The sequence below is a fragment of the Microcaecilia unicolor genome, chromosome 1 (assembly GCF_901765095.1).
Source record: "Microcaecilia unicolor chromosome 1, aMicUni1.1, whole genome shotgun sequence".
Taxonomy (NCBI): domain Eukaryota; kingdom Metazoa; phylum Chordata; class Amphibia; order Gymnophiona; family Siphonopidae; genus Microcaecilia; species Microcaecilia unicolor.
Window position 1 is genome coordinate 643,970,546 of NC_044031.1, and position 15,707 is coordinate 643,986,252.

Below are 15,707 nucleotides of genomic sequence, written 5' to 3' on the forward strand. Positions count from 1 at the left end.
TACAGTGGATTTCTGGTGAATTTTGGAGGATTCACAATTCCCTCCACAAATGTAACAGGTAGGAGGAGGTATGGGCCTGGGTCCACCTGTCTGCAGTGTACTGCACCCAAGACGAGACTACTCCAGGGACCTACATGCCGCTCTAATGGACCTGAGTATTACATCTGAGGCTGGCAAAGAGGCCGGCAAGTAATGTTTTAAATCACATTTTGGGGGGGTGGGAGGGGGTCTGAGAGAGTAAGGAGAGGTCATCCCTGATTTCCTCCAGTGGTCATCTGGTCATTCTGGGCAAGTTTTTGTGCCTTACTCGTTATAAAAACAGGTCTAGCTCAAAACATCTTAGTTTTAGTCCTGGACAGTTTTGTTTTGTTCCATTATGGCTGAAAAACATCCAAGTGTTAGGAACACCCAGATCCCAGCCTTAATACACCCCTAACACGCCCCCTTGTGATTTGAATGCACCTCTGATGGACTTCATAGAAAAATGTCTACAAATAGGTTTTGAAAATACCTATTTGGATGTATTTGTGAGAAAATCATCTAAATGCAGATTTATGCCACTTTTGAACGTTTTTCACTTTTGAAAATTAGCTCCATAGTCACTTAAGTATTTTTTATAAAACAATATTCAGAAGCAGACCCTGTGCAGTATAAATGGTGATACACACATTTACATCCTGCTGTACTAAAGTTTTCCAGATGGTTTTAAGGATAGCGGACTGAATGTTGATGTTCTCCATAGAGTTTTCCTGAACACTTATGTTCCACTCTAACTTCACCCTGACTCTATGCAAATATTGAGGTGGTCTCTAATGATTTTCATCTGCATTGACTGTGGCTGCTGTTATCCAGACAAGAGAATTTGAACACTGACCTGCTTATTGGCTGAATGTGAATGTAAAATGTTCCGTTCATTTACTTCTTTTTCAGTTTTCTGGATAGATTTTGAATGTGTAGAACTAGAAGCTATGATGAGCCTGTGTAATAAGGGTTAATGCACACCTAGGCTATTTTTTATGCATTTGGAAGACAGCACATACTAAATCAGTTCATCAAATAAATGAAGGAATATCAAATACAAATTATTCTCATTTTTACTGTTCCCACTCTAAGTGTGCACCCAGTGTACTATTATCCTTCATTCACTCAGATGTAAAAGATGAGAAAACAACAGACAGCATGGTTAAAAGGTGAAGTGAAAGAGCCAAAAGAATGGAAAAAGGACCCAAATGAAGAAAATAAGAAGCAACATAAGCACTGGAAAGTCAGATGCAAAACATAGAAAGAAGGCTAAAAACGAATATGAAAAGAAACTTGCCATAGAGGCTAAAACTCACAGTAACAATTTTTTCAGGTACATCAGAAGCAGAAAACCTGAGAGGGAATCTGTGGGACCATTAAGCCATAAAGGAGCAAAAGGGGCACTCAGGGAGGACAAGGCCATAGCGGAGAAACTGCATGAATTCTTTGCTTCGGTCTTTACGGAAGAAAATGTAAGAGATCTACCTGTACCGGAAATGGGTTTTAAGGGTGATGATGCAGAGGAACTGAAAAAAATCTCAGTGAACCTAGAAGATGTACTGAGCCAAATCAACAAATTAGAGAGTAGTAAATCACCAGGAATGATTGGCAATACATCCAATGGTATTCAAAGAACTCAAGCATGAAATTTCTGATCTGAAATATCTGCTGTTAGTAATACAGTATATAACCTGTCATTAAAATCGTTCATAGTACGTGAAGATTGGAGGGTGGCCAATGTAATGCCGATTTTTTTTTAAAGGGTTCCAGGGGTGATCCAGGAAATTACAGACCAGTAAGCCTGACGTCAGTGCTAGCTAGGTAAAATAGTGAAAACTATTATAAAAAATAAAATTACAGAACTCATAAAAAAACATGGTTTAATGAGATAGAGTCAGCATGGGTTCAGCCAAGGAAAGTTTTACCTTACCAATTTGCTTCATTTCTTTGAAGGCCTGAATAAGCATGTGGATAAAGGTGAGCCGGTTGATCTAGTGTATCTGGATTTTCAGAAAGCTTTTGACCAGGTTCCTCATGAAAGACTCCTGAGAAAATAAAAGAGTCATGTAGGAGGCAATGTTCTGGGGTGGATTAGGAATTGGTTATTAGACAGAAAGGGTAGGGTTAAATGATCATTTTTCTCAATGGAGTAGGGTGAATAGTGGAGTACCACAGGGATCAGTACTGGGACCGGTGCTATTTAAAATATTTATAAATGATATGGAAATCAGAACGACAAGTGAGGTGATTAAATTTTCAGATGACACAGAACTATTCAAGCTTGTTAAAAAACATGCGGATTGTGAAAAATTACAGGAAGACCTTAGGAAATTAGAAGACTGGGCTTCCAAATGGCAGATGAAATTTAATGTGGACAAATGCAAAGTGATTCAAATCATAGTTACCTGATGCTAGGGTCCACCTTGGGGGTCAACACCCAAGAAAAAGATCTAGGTGCAATTGTAGATAATACACTGATATTTTCTGCTCAGTGGTGGTGGCGGCCAAAAAAGCGAACAGGATGCTAGGAATTATTAGGAACTAGGAAAAAAGGCCCTTTTCTGACACAAATGAAATGGGCGCTAGCAAGGTTTTCCTCGGAGTGTGTGTGTTTTACAGTGTGTGTGTGAGAGTGAGTGTGTGATACAGAGAGAGTGAATGTGTGAGTGTGTGTGACAGAGAGAGCGAGAGTGTGTGTGTGTGTGTGTGTGTGTGTGTGTGTGTGTGAAAATGAGATTGTGTGCCAGGGGCCCCTCCCATGCTCCCACCCAGTTTCAGGGTCCACCCGCCCCCCCTCCAAGTTCCAGGGTCCGCCCTCCCTCCCACCCACCCAGTTCCAGGGTCTTTCCCCCCTCCCTCCCAGTTTCAGGGTCCGCCTGGCCCCCCTCCAAGTTCCAGGCTCCGGCCCCCCTCCCACCCACCTAGTTCCAGGGTCATTGCCCCCTCTCTCCCTCCCTCCCAGTTCCAGGGTAGTTGCCCCCACTCTTCCCCCCCTCCTCCCCTCCAGCCACCCACCTGCAACGTTGTGAAGCTGACTCCGTGGCTTCACTGAAGTGAAGGGTTCGTAAGGATCGTTAGGTTCGTTGCTCTGTAACCATCTCTCTCTGCCCCTCCCACGCGCCTCTGATAGGTCCGCCGCCCTCGACTTGTCCTCATTGGTTGGATGCTTATAAAAATTCCTGTAAGGACCTTGACAACCACTATTCATTCCCCCAGTGCCCATATTTATAATGGCTGCTCCACACAGCTTGCTCTTTACCATTTAGGAAGCACAATGCAGTCATATCAAGACTGGAGTGTAGCTGCAGCTTCATGCAGATTAACCTAGTGTGTCATTTCCATCCTTTTGCTATCATGAATCTTCATTGATCCCATGCTTTTTTTATGTTGCTGTTTATATCTCCACCACCACAACCTTACAATGGAAAATATTTTGACATTGTTTCTAAGTCTACCATCTTTGAGCTCTTTGTTGTGAACCCCTAATCCTAGAACTTTCTATTGAAAAAGTTTGCTTCTTGTGCATTATTAATATGTTTCAAATATTTAAATGTATCTACCATATCCCCTCCCCCTTTCCTTTCCTTAGAGTGGAGGAGTAGCCTAGTGGGTAGTGCAATGGACTTTTGATCCTGGGGAACTGAGTTCAATTCCTACAGCAGCGTTTTGTGACTCTGGGCAAGTCACTTAACCCTCCATTGCCCCTGGTACAAAATAAGTATCTAAATATATGTAAACCATAGTTGCAAAAACCTCAGAAAGGCAGTATATCAAGTCCCATTTCCCTTCCCTTAAATTATTAATTTTTACATCCTTGAGTCTCATATTTATTCTGATACATTTCACTCAACATTTTGGATACCTTTATCTGGACAACCTTTAGTCTTTTCTGAAATGCATCCTGTAGAACAACACAATTTTCTAAGTGAAGCCCACCTGTTGAGGAACATAATTACTTCCCATTTCTGCTGGCTGTACCTCTCCCTATATATCCTGGCAGCATTTTGGGTCAAGTGGTTACCTTGAGATCATCAAACACTATCATCTCAAGTGCAAAATATTCTCATTACTACTTTTTACTGTTTATCTTCAAAATAGGCCTATTTAAGTTGGAGTTATCAAAATTTGAATTTAATCACAATTCAAATAAATTCCTCATGCCATTTAGGAACCTTTTAAAAAGCTGTGCTGAAGGGTGACCTGCACTATTACTAGCATGTGGGTTTTCCACACACTTTGGCCACCTTTTAACATGGGGATGTATTGGCAAAAATGGCCACACACTAATTACCAAGTGAGCCCTTAACTACGCCTATTTTCTAAGTGGTAAGGGTTCACACGCTAAGCTCATGCTAATGGGTTAGTGTGTAGAAATCCCACATGTTAACCCATGAACTATGAACAAATCCCCTCTCCAGCTTCAAATATATGGGAAGCATGCGTACATGCCAAAACTACCACTGGATGGCTCAGCTTGCCCTATAGTAGGTGTTTTTAACCTGTGGTAAGCATTTTACTCTTTTTTTTCTTAAAGTCAAATTTTAAAAAGTGATATTAATTAAAATGTATTTATTGCCCAGTCAATTCTATTCTATTTCTTCTAATTAGTCCAATAAAAAAGGTATCATCTTCCTTTCTTTTTTGCTTTGTTTTATTTCTATTTATTTCTTCTAACAATACTGAGAACTGTTAGACTTACTGCACTGGTTAATTTAAGGCATGCTTCTTCTGCAGTTCCAGGATTATTATCTTAGCTGTATCAGCTGCAGCTTACTTTATTGAATCACCTCTGGGATATTTTCCAAGGAAAACCTCCAAGGTTATCCTACCAGCCAAACTATCATAGGACTAATTCATGACTCCCTATGATCTTAGGGGATTTGCATAATGCAATTTGAATTATCAAGTTTGTTCCTGTCCTTTCTCTTCAGACCAAAATGATTTAGAATTGTAAGACCATAATTGTAGTATTGTGAACGGCTTTGGTGCCCTTTGGGTAAATGTGATATATCAAATGAATAAATCAAATCAAATATGTAGAGGACTGTATACAGTGGGGGAAATAAGTATTTGATCCCTTGCTGATTTTGTAAGTGTGCCCACTGACAAAGACATGAGCAGCCCATAATTGAAGGGTAGGTTATTGGTAACAGTGAGAGATAGCACATCACAAATTAAATCCGGAAAATCACATTGTGGAAAGTATATGAATTTATTTGCATTCTGCAGAGGGAAATAAGTATTTGATCCCTCTGGCAAACAAGACCTAATACTTGGTGGCAAAACCCTTGTTGGCAAGCACAGCGGTCAGACGTCTTCTGTAGTTGATGATGAGGTTTGCACACATGTCAGGAGGAATTTTGGTCCACTCCTCTTTGCAGATCATCTCTAAATCATTAAGAGTTCTGGGCTGTCGCTTGGCAACTCGCAGCTTCAGCTCCCTCCATAAGTTTTCAATGGGATTAAGGTCTGGTGACTGGCTAGGCCACTCCATGACCCTAATGTGCTTCTTCCTGAGCCACTCCTTTGTTGCCTTGGCTGTATGTTTTGGGTCATTGTCGTGCTGGAAGACCCAGCCACGACCCATTTTTAAGGCCCTGGCGGAGGGAAGGAGGTTGTCACTCAGAATTGTACGGTACATGGCCCCATCCATTCTCCCATTGATGCGGTGAAGTAGTCCTGTGCCCTTAGCAGAGAAACACCCCCAAAACATAACATTTCCACCTCCATGCTTGACAGTGGGGACGGTGTTCTTTGGGTCATAGGCAGCATTTCTCTTCCTCCAAACACGGCGAGTTGAGTTCATGCCAAAGAGCTCAATTTTTGTCTCATCTGACCACAGCACCTTCTCCCAATCACTCTCGGCATCATCCAGGTGTTCACTGGCAAACTTCAGACGGGCCGTCACATGTGCCTTCCGGAGCAGGGGGACCTTGTGGGCACTGCAGGATTGCAATCCGTTATGTCGTAATGTGTTACCAATGGTTTTCGTGGTGACAGTGGTCCCAGCTGCCTTGAGATCATTGACAAGTTCCCCCCTTGTAGTTGTAGGCTGATTTCTAACCTTCCTCATGATCAAGGATACCCCACGAGGTGAGATTTTGCGTGGAGCCCCAGATCTTTGTCGATTGACAGTCATTTTGTACTTCTTCCATTTTCTTACTATGGCACCAACAGTTGTCTCCTTCTCGCCCAGCGTCTTACTGATGGTTTTGTAGCCCATTCCAGCCTTGTGCAGGTGTATGATCTTGTCCCTGACATCCTTAGACAGCTCCTTGCTCTTGGCCATTTTGTAGAGGTTAGAGTCTGACTGATTCACTGAGTCTGTGGACAGGTGTCTTTCATACAGGTGACCATTGCCGACAGCTGTCTGTCATGCAGGTAACGAGTTGATTTGGAGCATCTACCTGGTCTGTAGGGGCCAGATCTCTTACTGGTTGGTGGGGGATCAAATACTTATTTCCCTCTGCAGAATGCAAATAAATTCATATACTTTCCACAATGTGATTTTCCGGATTTAATTTGTGATGTGCTATCTCTCACTGTTACCAATAACCTACCCTTCAATTATGGGCTGCTCATGTCTTTGTCAGTGGGCACACTTACAAAATCAGCAAGGGATCAAATACTTATTTCCCCCACTGTAGATGAAGGGGAAGAGGGTTTTGTTTTGGTTTTTTTTAATCTTTGGGCTCATGTGATGCAGGGAAAGGAGGATTCTTTCAACTACACTACAGGTCCCCAGATTCAGTGGTGACACAAAAAGCAGAACAGACGAAGAAATCTATATGAAGATGAATTTATTCAACCAACAATGCCCAACACAGGCTGTGCTTTGCCCATACATGGGCTGCCTCAGGGGCAAATTATGTTGAGAACTGGATAGCTCTTCACATATGTGTTGTAATTCATATGACTGCAATCATATGACTGTTTCTCTGCTGTTTCCTTCTGTTCAACTATATTTTGAGGCAAATCCTTTTTCTTAGGTGTGGGATAGCACCCGATGGGTCTGGAGAATTCTGGTGACTGTGAATGGTTTTGCTGATCTTCTCCTGCTGCAACTTGGATTCCCCTCCAAATGTCCCTTCAGACAATGGGAAGCAGAAGAGTGTAGACAGCTCTCCAGTTCTCAAAATAATTTGCCCCTGAGGCAGTTCATATATGGGCGAAATACAGCCTGTGTCAGGCATTGTTGGTTGAATAAATTCATCTTCATATGGATTTCTTCGTCTGTTCTGCTTTTTGTGTCGCCATCTTGGATCTTGCAGATAAACTGCCCTGTTGTTTTCTGGGACCCCAGATTCAGTGAACACATATGCTGCACTCAGCCAAATGAGTCCACACTTTCAGTTGAAGTGTAAACTAAATAAAAACTAAACCCCTGGGTTCCATATACGACCATCTACCCATGTTGAAGAGCCATCTCTTCAAGAAAGCCTACCCTAATGACCCAACTTAACTTTTTTAGCCCACCCACACGATTCTTGTCCTGACGATTATTATACCTTAGACCATGTCTCCCAATCTCCTTATGCTCATCCCCCAATCTTTTCTTCTCCATCCTTCCTACACCTTACCCCTCCCAATCTCTTTTCCTTTTGCACATCCTATCTTTGTTTACCTCTCCATGTTCAATTTATATATCCTTAAAACCCCACTATTACTATGTTTACTACAATTTGTAATTTTCTCCTTCAAGACTTTGTAATTTTATTTACTATGTAAGCCGCATTGAACCTGCTATGTGTGGGAAAGTGTGGGGTACAAATGTAATAAATAAATAAATATATATATATATATGTCATCTAGCATTGCACACCTGATTTTGAGCACGCACCCAAGACACATGCAAATTAATTGAGTAAAGAGCACGTAACCATCAACAATTGGGTGCTAACAAACAATTGTTAATTAGCACTCATTAAAATTTACAAGTGCATCCAAGTACTTTATTTATTTATTTAAAAACTTTTATTCCACGCAATCCAAAGTTGTTGGCAGATTACAAATCATACATACATAAATAACTGTTAACATAACATAGAAACATTGTACGCACTATTCTCTAAGGCATGGCGCCTAATTCTATTAGCTTATAACTCAAAAGGGTGTGTGGCCATAGGTGTGTCGGGGCTGTAGGATGAAAATAAGTAATTAGGGCAATAATTATTCCCTGATAATACTTATTACAAGGTTCCCGCTCAGCCTAGGGGAAATATTATAAAGGAACCTTGTTGCTGGCACCCTGCCAGTGTTTTGTTCTTCACCAAACAACCAAAGCCACGTCACAGATGATAATTATTATTTTATTTATTACAGGTAGAAAAATAGACACTATGCAATAGCTTATATGCAATATATCTCTTACTGATATGCACACTAACAAAATATATTGTCTAACAACACTCTGATTATCCTGAGACTACGTACAGTAATGATTAGAACAGTACAAATGATATCCTAATGATCCTTATGAAAACTTATCACATCTTATGCAAAATACACATTAGCAGCTTTCCCTGACCAAGAGCTGACATAAACCAGTCGTACTTAGATAAAACCACTGCCTAACCCCAGACTAGGAAGTATATCACTGTGATCTCACTCACCACGCTGTCCTGATGACGGCTTCAGATGAGACCGGAGCAGAATCTCCCCAGACGCTATCTCAGCTGTCTGTGTCTTATGTAGTGCAGGTCTTTCTCAGCAAACAAGCAGGTTACCGTCTCTCCTTTGGTTATCAGAGCCAATATCTCTGCCACAGGTATTTGCACCAGTTATGCAGGTCACAAGGTTGGTATCATACTGTCTCTAGCTCACCCTGAGCTTTGCTGGATTTCTCAGTTCCTTCACAGGTACCCCTCCTCCGAGGGTCTCCGACTAACTCTCTCTTCCACCCTTCCAGCGTTCTTCCAGACCTCTCTGTCGGGTGATAGCCTGGACCAATTCTCTTCTTGTACAGTCCAGTGCATGGGTAAGAAGAGTTCTTTGTTTTGTGACCTTGAAGATGGTAACTTCTGGTGCCATGAGTATGACTCCCTTCCCAGCGTCTCAGAGATAGAAGGGGGATGGTTGGAACACAGAATGTCCTTGGCTTCAGCAAGCCTGTCAGTGATTTTCCACAAGCTGAAGCTGGATCTTGCTGACACAGAGATGTGCAGGTCAGAGAGTTGCAGCAGCCATCTTATTGTACCAAGATGTCATAGGCTTGTATAGGCCAAGACCAGCTCAGGCTAGATCACAGGGAAATACCCCTACAGGGCATTCTGAAAAGTTGCACGTGTAGTAATAGCATATGATCTCAGCACGTCTAACTTGGGTGCCAGCATTTATATCAGGTTTCAGCAGGCACAAGCCTGGCACCTAAAGTTAGGAGAGGGAATTCATGCTAAGTGCATTCTATGAACTGCACATGCCGTTTATAGAATCACGCTTAGCATCAATGCTTTTCTAGTGCTAAATTTTGAATGCCATTTATTGAATCCAGCCCAAAGTCTTTACTGGGTGTTGGCTGAGAGAGTCAGCACACTATTCTCTACATCTCCTGATCTCCTATGTGCAGGTTGATATTCAAAGCAATTTAACTGGCCAGAAATGGCTCCTGGCCAGTTACATCACCTGTTCATCATCGCCTGTTCACAAATTTTCAGTGGCACTTAACTGGTTAGTGCTGATGAAAATAACCAGTTAGCAACAAACTGAAAAGCTGGCTATTTTGGGGGCGTTCTGAGGATGGAGTCAGCACTTGGCCAGTTAAGTACTGATATGCCACCTCATTTCCACACATGCCTGACACCACCGACAACACCCAGCACAAGCTATGGCACAGGAACAAACATGTGGAGGGGCATTTTAGATATGATGTCCAAGTCAGACTTTGGACATTTTCTGATAAACGTTCCAAATCAGAATAGGAAATATGACCATTTTTGAATCCACAAAACATCTATCTTTTTTTTTAAATACCATCTTTTGCGCTCTGTGCATTTATCTTTTTAGGCCATTTTTGAAAAAAAAAATCTCCAAGATCAAAACATATATAATTAAGCCATTGGGATCTAGGAGGGGCCACCATTTTTAGTAGACTGGTCCCCCAGACATCCCAGGAGAGCAGTGGGGCTCCCTAGGGAGCACTGTAATGGACTTCATATAAATGCTCCCATGTATATATCTCACCTTGGCTCCCTTATCTTGTCTACTGAGCCCTCCAACACCCACTGCCCCCAACTGTACACCACAATTGCCCTTATGGGTGAAGGTGGCACCTATTTGTGTGTACAGTGGGTTTCTGGTGAGTTTTAGAGGGCTCAGGGTTTCCAATACAAGTGTAATAGGTAGGGGGAGATATAGGCCGGGTCCACCTGTCTACAGTGCACTGCAGTGACCACTGGATTACTCCAGGGACCTGCATGCTGCTCTAATAGACCTGTCTATAACATCTGAGGTTGTCATAGAGGCTGGTAATATTTTTCTCGCATTTTGGGGGTGAGAGGGGGATCAGTGACCACTGGCAGAGTGAGGGGGTCATCTTGTCATTTAGGGCACCTTTTTCTTCACCCTGGACGTTTTTCATTAGTTCAGTTATGACTGTAAATGTCCAAGTGTTAGGCACGCCTTAAGCCCACTCTAAGACTGCCTTCAAAATGCCCCTGACACCCCCCCCCCCCCTTGTGATTTGGATGCACTGTAGAGGAATTGCATAGGTTTGCAAAACAGATTTTGAAAATACAAATATTTTTACGATTTGAAAAGAAATTTGTCCAAATGGTGCTTTATGACACTTTTAGACATTTTTCTCTTTCGAAAATGAGACACGTGGAGGGGCATAATCGAACGGGGCGCCCAGGGTTTCCTGAGGGCGTCCTCGCAGGACATCTCTGCGAAGGGGCAGGGAAACCTGTATTATTGAAATAAGATGGGCGGCCATCTTTCGTTTGGATAATACGGTCGGGGATGCCCAAATCTCAACATTTAAGTTGACCTTAGAGATGGTCGATATAAATGTTGAGATGGTCGACCTTAGAGATGGTCGTCCCCAGTTTTCGGCGATAATGGAAACCGAGGACACCCATCTCAAAAACGACCAAATCCAAGTCATTTGGTCATGGGAGGAGCCAGCATTCGTAGTGCACTGGTCCCCCTGACATGCCAGGACACCAACCGGGCACCCTAGGGGGTACTGCAGTGGACTAACTGATGCACTAACTGAACGGAAAAAGCCCTTCCCTTACCGATCCCTTAGCAATTCAGAAAGGAACAGGAATGCATGAAGGAAATCACATGCAAATGAGCTGCTCACTGTTAGCTCATTTACACACGATTTCCTTCCTAAGGAGGGGAAGCCAGTGCAGAGCAGCCAAGCATTATGCGTGGCTGCTATGCACATGCCAAAGACGGCTTCGTACATGCAGACAAGCTGCGTGTATAATAGCCATCTACAACCTTAAATAAATTGCTGTCTACAACCTTAGAAAAATACAACCTTTTCTACAACCATATTAAAATGCAAGTCCAGGGGAAAACGTCCAAGTGTTCATCAGGGACATCTTTTTTTTTAGATTATGGGTGAAGGACATCCTTCTGCCGTTGCAGGGACGGAGGCATAGTGAAGGAAGTCCCTGCGATGGCAGTTGAGAATGTCCAAAATGTGGATGTTTCTGTGAGAAGGATGTCCTTGCCTTTGCTATGCCTCTGACACCCTCTTTAGTTGGATTTTGGATCACAAGTAGCTGCAGTGGGATTTGAACTGGCCACCTCTGGCTTGCAAGACCAGTGCTCTAACCACTAGGCCACTCCTATCCTTTGAAATTTTACCATCCCTGTGGGGGGGGGGGCAGTTCAGGACGTCCAAAATGTTTGAAAGAAGGACGTCAACGCCTTCACTATGCTTCCACTGACACATACATACCTCCCCCCCCCCCCCCCTCAGGGACCTGCATACTGCTGCAATGGACCTGAGTATGACATTTCAGGCTGGCAAAAAAAGTTTTGGGGGTGGGAGGTGGTTAGTGACCACTGGAGGAGTCAGGGGAGGTCATCCCCGATTCCCTCCGGTGGTCATCTGGTCAGTTCGGGCACTTTTTTGAGGCTTGGTCGTAACAAAAAATGGACCAAGTAAAGTCAGCCAAGTGCTCATCAGGGACGCCCTTCTTTTTTCCATTATCGCTCGAGGGCGCCCATCTGTTAAGCATGCCCCAGTCCCGCCTTTGCTACACCTCCAACACGCCCCTGGGAACTTTGGTTGTCCCCATGACAGAAAGCAGTTGAGGGCACCCAAAATCGGCTTTCAATTATGCCGATTTGGACAATCCTGAGAGAAGGATGCCCATCTCCTGATTTGTGTCAAAAGATGGGCGCCCTTCTCTTTCAAAAATAAGCCTGATTGACAAACAATGTCAAAGTGACACACTCAAACCCACATTCACACCCACACACAACTTGGCACAGAGAGGGAGAGAGAGAGAAAGAGAAGACAGAGTCAAAATGGGGTCTGGAGAGAGGGGATGGGTGAACAGGTGATTTGGGGGGTATTGAGGGGGTTATGGGGAGAAGGCAATATGGGATCAGAATGAGTAAAAATGGGACAACAGAGAGTTCCAAGAGGGCAGAGGCCGATGTTTAGAAGATGATGAAGGACAGACTATACACTGAGACACCAAATAGTGGCATGGCATACCAATAAATGCTTCAGGTCAGAAAGGACATCTTCTCATGCTAGAAGTTATAAATAGTACTACTACTACTACTACTATTTAGCATTTCTATAGCGCTACAAGGCATACGCAGCGCTGCACAAACATAGAAGAAAGACAGTCCCTGCTCAAAGAGCTTACAATCTAATAGACAAAAAATAAATAAAGTAAGCAAATCAAATCAATTAATGTGATTGGGAAGGAAGAGAGGAGGGTAAATGTAAGTATGTTCATTTAGTGACATTTGTGTGCCTGACATTTATGGAACCAAATTCACACTAGTAGAGGCGATCTCAATGCAGGGGCAATAATCACATCCAAACAATAATCCCAACGCTTGTAAGGTATTTCTTTCTTTATTATTATTATCAAGAAAGAACTACTCTACATGTGTGGTTTATAGAATAGCGCTTACGCCTGGGACTTGCGCCTAACTTTAGGCGTAAACATTGGGTGTGTATCCCCCGTATTCTATAACAACATATGTAAATGCTAGGCATGCCCCCGTTCTGCCCATGGCCCTCCTATTTCTGCGCCCCTTTTTTTTACTCACATGTAAAATTTAGGCGGGGATCCCATACCTAAATGTATATGCATAAGTTCCAATTGAATCTAATTGGTGTCAATAATTGCTTCTTAAAAAGCCAATTATTGGCATTAATTAGCTCATTTGATTGCATGCGCAAACTGGGCACATGTCCAAATTTGCATTGGCAATTTTTGGTGACTTTTCTAGCATTAGGGGGTTACTGTCTGATGGTCTGCTTTTCAGTTGAGTTTATTTTGGGACAGATGTTTTGTAGTATAGTATATTTATACTATACATGCCTAAACCTCCATGCTATCCAAGCTTTGCCCTGGGAATACCTACGATGCTTACAAAATATAAAATTAGGTTCACTACTCCAGCCTCAGAGCAGGAAGGCAATTTTATAAAGGTACACAGGCGTAGATATTGCCTTTATAAAATAAATACAACAGATGTACGTCTGTACCTCCCCTAACCTAGACACCTGTTATTAAACAACTCTGCACAGGATATGGTAAATCCGTTTTATGACACAGAGGTTCACAACTGTGGAAACAAATAGATATATTTTTATTTTTCAATAGTTCTGTTGTTTGGAAAGATGTTTAGGAAATCCTTTGACTGTTTCCAAAGTTCCCATTGTCACAGAAGACGTTCAATCTCAGGTTCCTTTTCATGATAAGATAGTGGTGGGGTGTTTACTGTAGCTGGAGCTGATGTTGACGCTAGTGCTGAGCTTCTGCTTATGGTGAACTCTGAGATCTGGATTCTAAACGCCTTGAACAACAATGACAGACTGTAAAACAAAACAAGCCTGTGTTATCCTCACTTTAACCAGCATTACCAAGAGGCAACAGGAAAAGAGCTTCCTCACCATCATCACAGTCAATATCAAACTCTTTACCGATATCACTAATCAAGAATTTATCATTATCATCAACTGGGAAAGTGCACAGCAAAATAATTCAGTTCAGTTTGTTTTCAGATTAAGCCTTCATTTGGTTCAGGGGCGTAGCTAAGGGTGGCCCTGGGTGGGCCCAGGCCCACCCAATCTCAGCTTAGGCCCACCCAGTTTTCCCTGCTCCTCCAATCAATGCACATAACCCCGCAGCTGACTGTGCCGACAGGAAAGAGCAGCTCTCCAAGTCCAAAATGCATTCTTCTTTCTTTCCTTCCAACATCGTGGCACCAGGTATGGCCCCCCACCCCCAGACCTTCCAATCCCCCGATTGGGGGAAAGCAGTACACACACTGCTTTAGACCTGCCCCCAGAAGCCTTCCTTTCTCCTTCAACTTCCTGTTCCTGTGTAGGCGGGAAGTTGTAGGAGAGAGAAGGGCTTTCAGGCAGGGACAGGTCTAAAGCAGTGTTTGTACTGCTTTCTCGATGAAGCTGCCGGCGACTCAAGGGATTGGAAGACTAGGGGGCAGGGATGATACCGGGTTGGAGGGAGAGCAAGAACTGAAGACTCCAGTGCTGTGGTGGCGGGGGCGGAGGAGTTGCTGGAAGGAGAGTGGGAGAGACGGGGCGAGAACAGCCGGCAAAAGGTTTAAAAAAAAATGAAACCACCGGGGGTGGAGGGGGAGAGTAAGAGAGAGATGGAAAAGGAGCAGAAGATGGTTGGGACTAGGGGGTGTGAGGGAAGGGAGAGGGAGCAGAAGATGAATGGAACTATGTGGAGGAGAAAGAGGGAGCAGAAGATGGATGAGACTAGAAGGTGTGGGTGGAGGGAGAGAGAAGAAGCAGAAGATGGATGTGGCTAGGGGTGTGGGGGGAAGGGGAACAGAGCAGAAAATGAGTGGGACTTGGTGATTGAATGGGAAAGGAAGACGACAAGAGGAAAGAGAAGAAATGGAAAAGAATTTAGAAGACTGACACATGGAAAGTGGAAGAAAGTGGGACCAGCCCAATCAGAAAAATAAAGTGCTCAGACAACAAAGGTAGAAAAGAAAAAAAAATATTTCTATTTAATATTTTTTTAAAGATTGAGATGTGCCTGCTTTGTGAAATGTACATTTTATTTAAAAAAAATTAGTTTTGTACTTTGCAGAGTACAGGAGAAAAAAAAATTTCTGTTATTGCCCTGCTTTTACAGACTGGCTTTCTTGGGTGGAGAGAAGGGGGTCTCCATTTCAGTTTTTGTCTAAATGGTATTTTTTGTTTTGTTTTGGGTTTTTTTTTTTTTTGTGTGAGTGTAATATTGGAGGTGGGCTCTTCAATGCCTAGAACAAAAAAGGTATATTTCATCTTTTTTCCCTAGGCAGTGAAGAGCCTACCCCCACCAATAATGTTGGGTTTTGGAGTGGGGTGGTCTCTGCAGTGCCCAGGTTTAAAATTAAAAAAAAAAACAAAACATTTATATTTAATGTAGACAGGTTCCTGGGTGGGGGTGGCCTCTGCAGTGCCCAGGACATTAAAAAAAAGGTTTTATATTTAATGCTGGTGTGCTTCAGGGTGGCGGGGG

General features: G+C 43.0%; 1 protein-coding gene across 1 annotated transcript in view; it reads right to left on the minus strand.

Moving 5' to 3' along the window:
* Nucleotides 1-13,852: 13,852 nt before the first annotated feature.
* The window catches only part of LOC115461366 (membrane-spanning 4-domains subfamily A member 15-like), a 93,683-nt gene continuing 91,828 nt past the window's right edge, over nt 13,853-15,707 (minus strand). Inside the window, exon 7 of the mRNA XM_030191124.1 lies at nt 13,853-14,041. Coding sequence (XP_030046984.1) covers nt 14,015-14,041 — 27 coding nt within the window. The 3' untranslated portion in view covers nt 13,853-14,014. The remainder of the gene's footprint in view (nt 14,042-15,707) is intronic.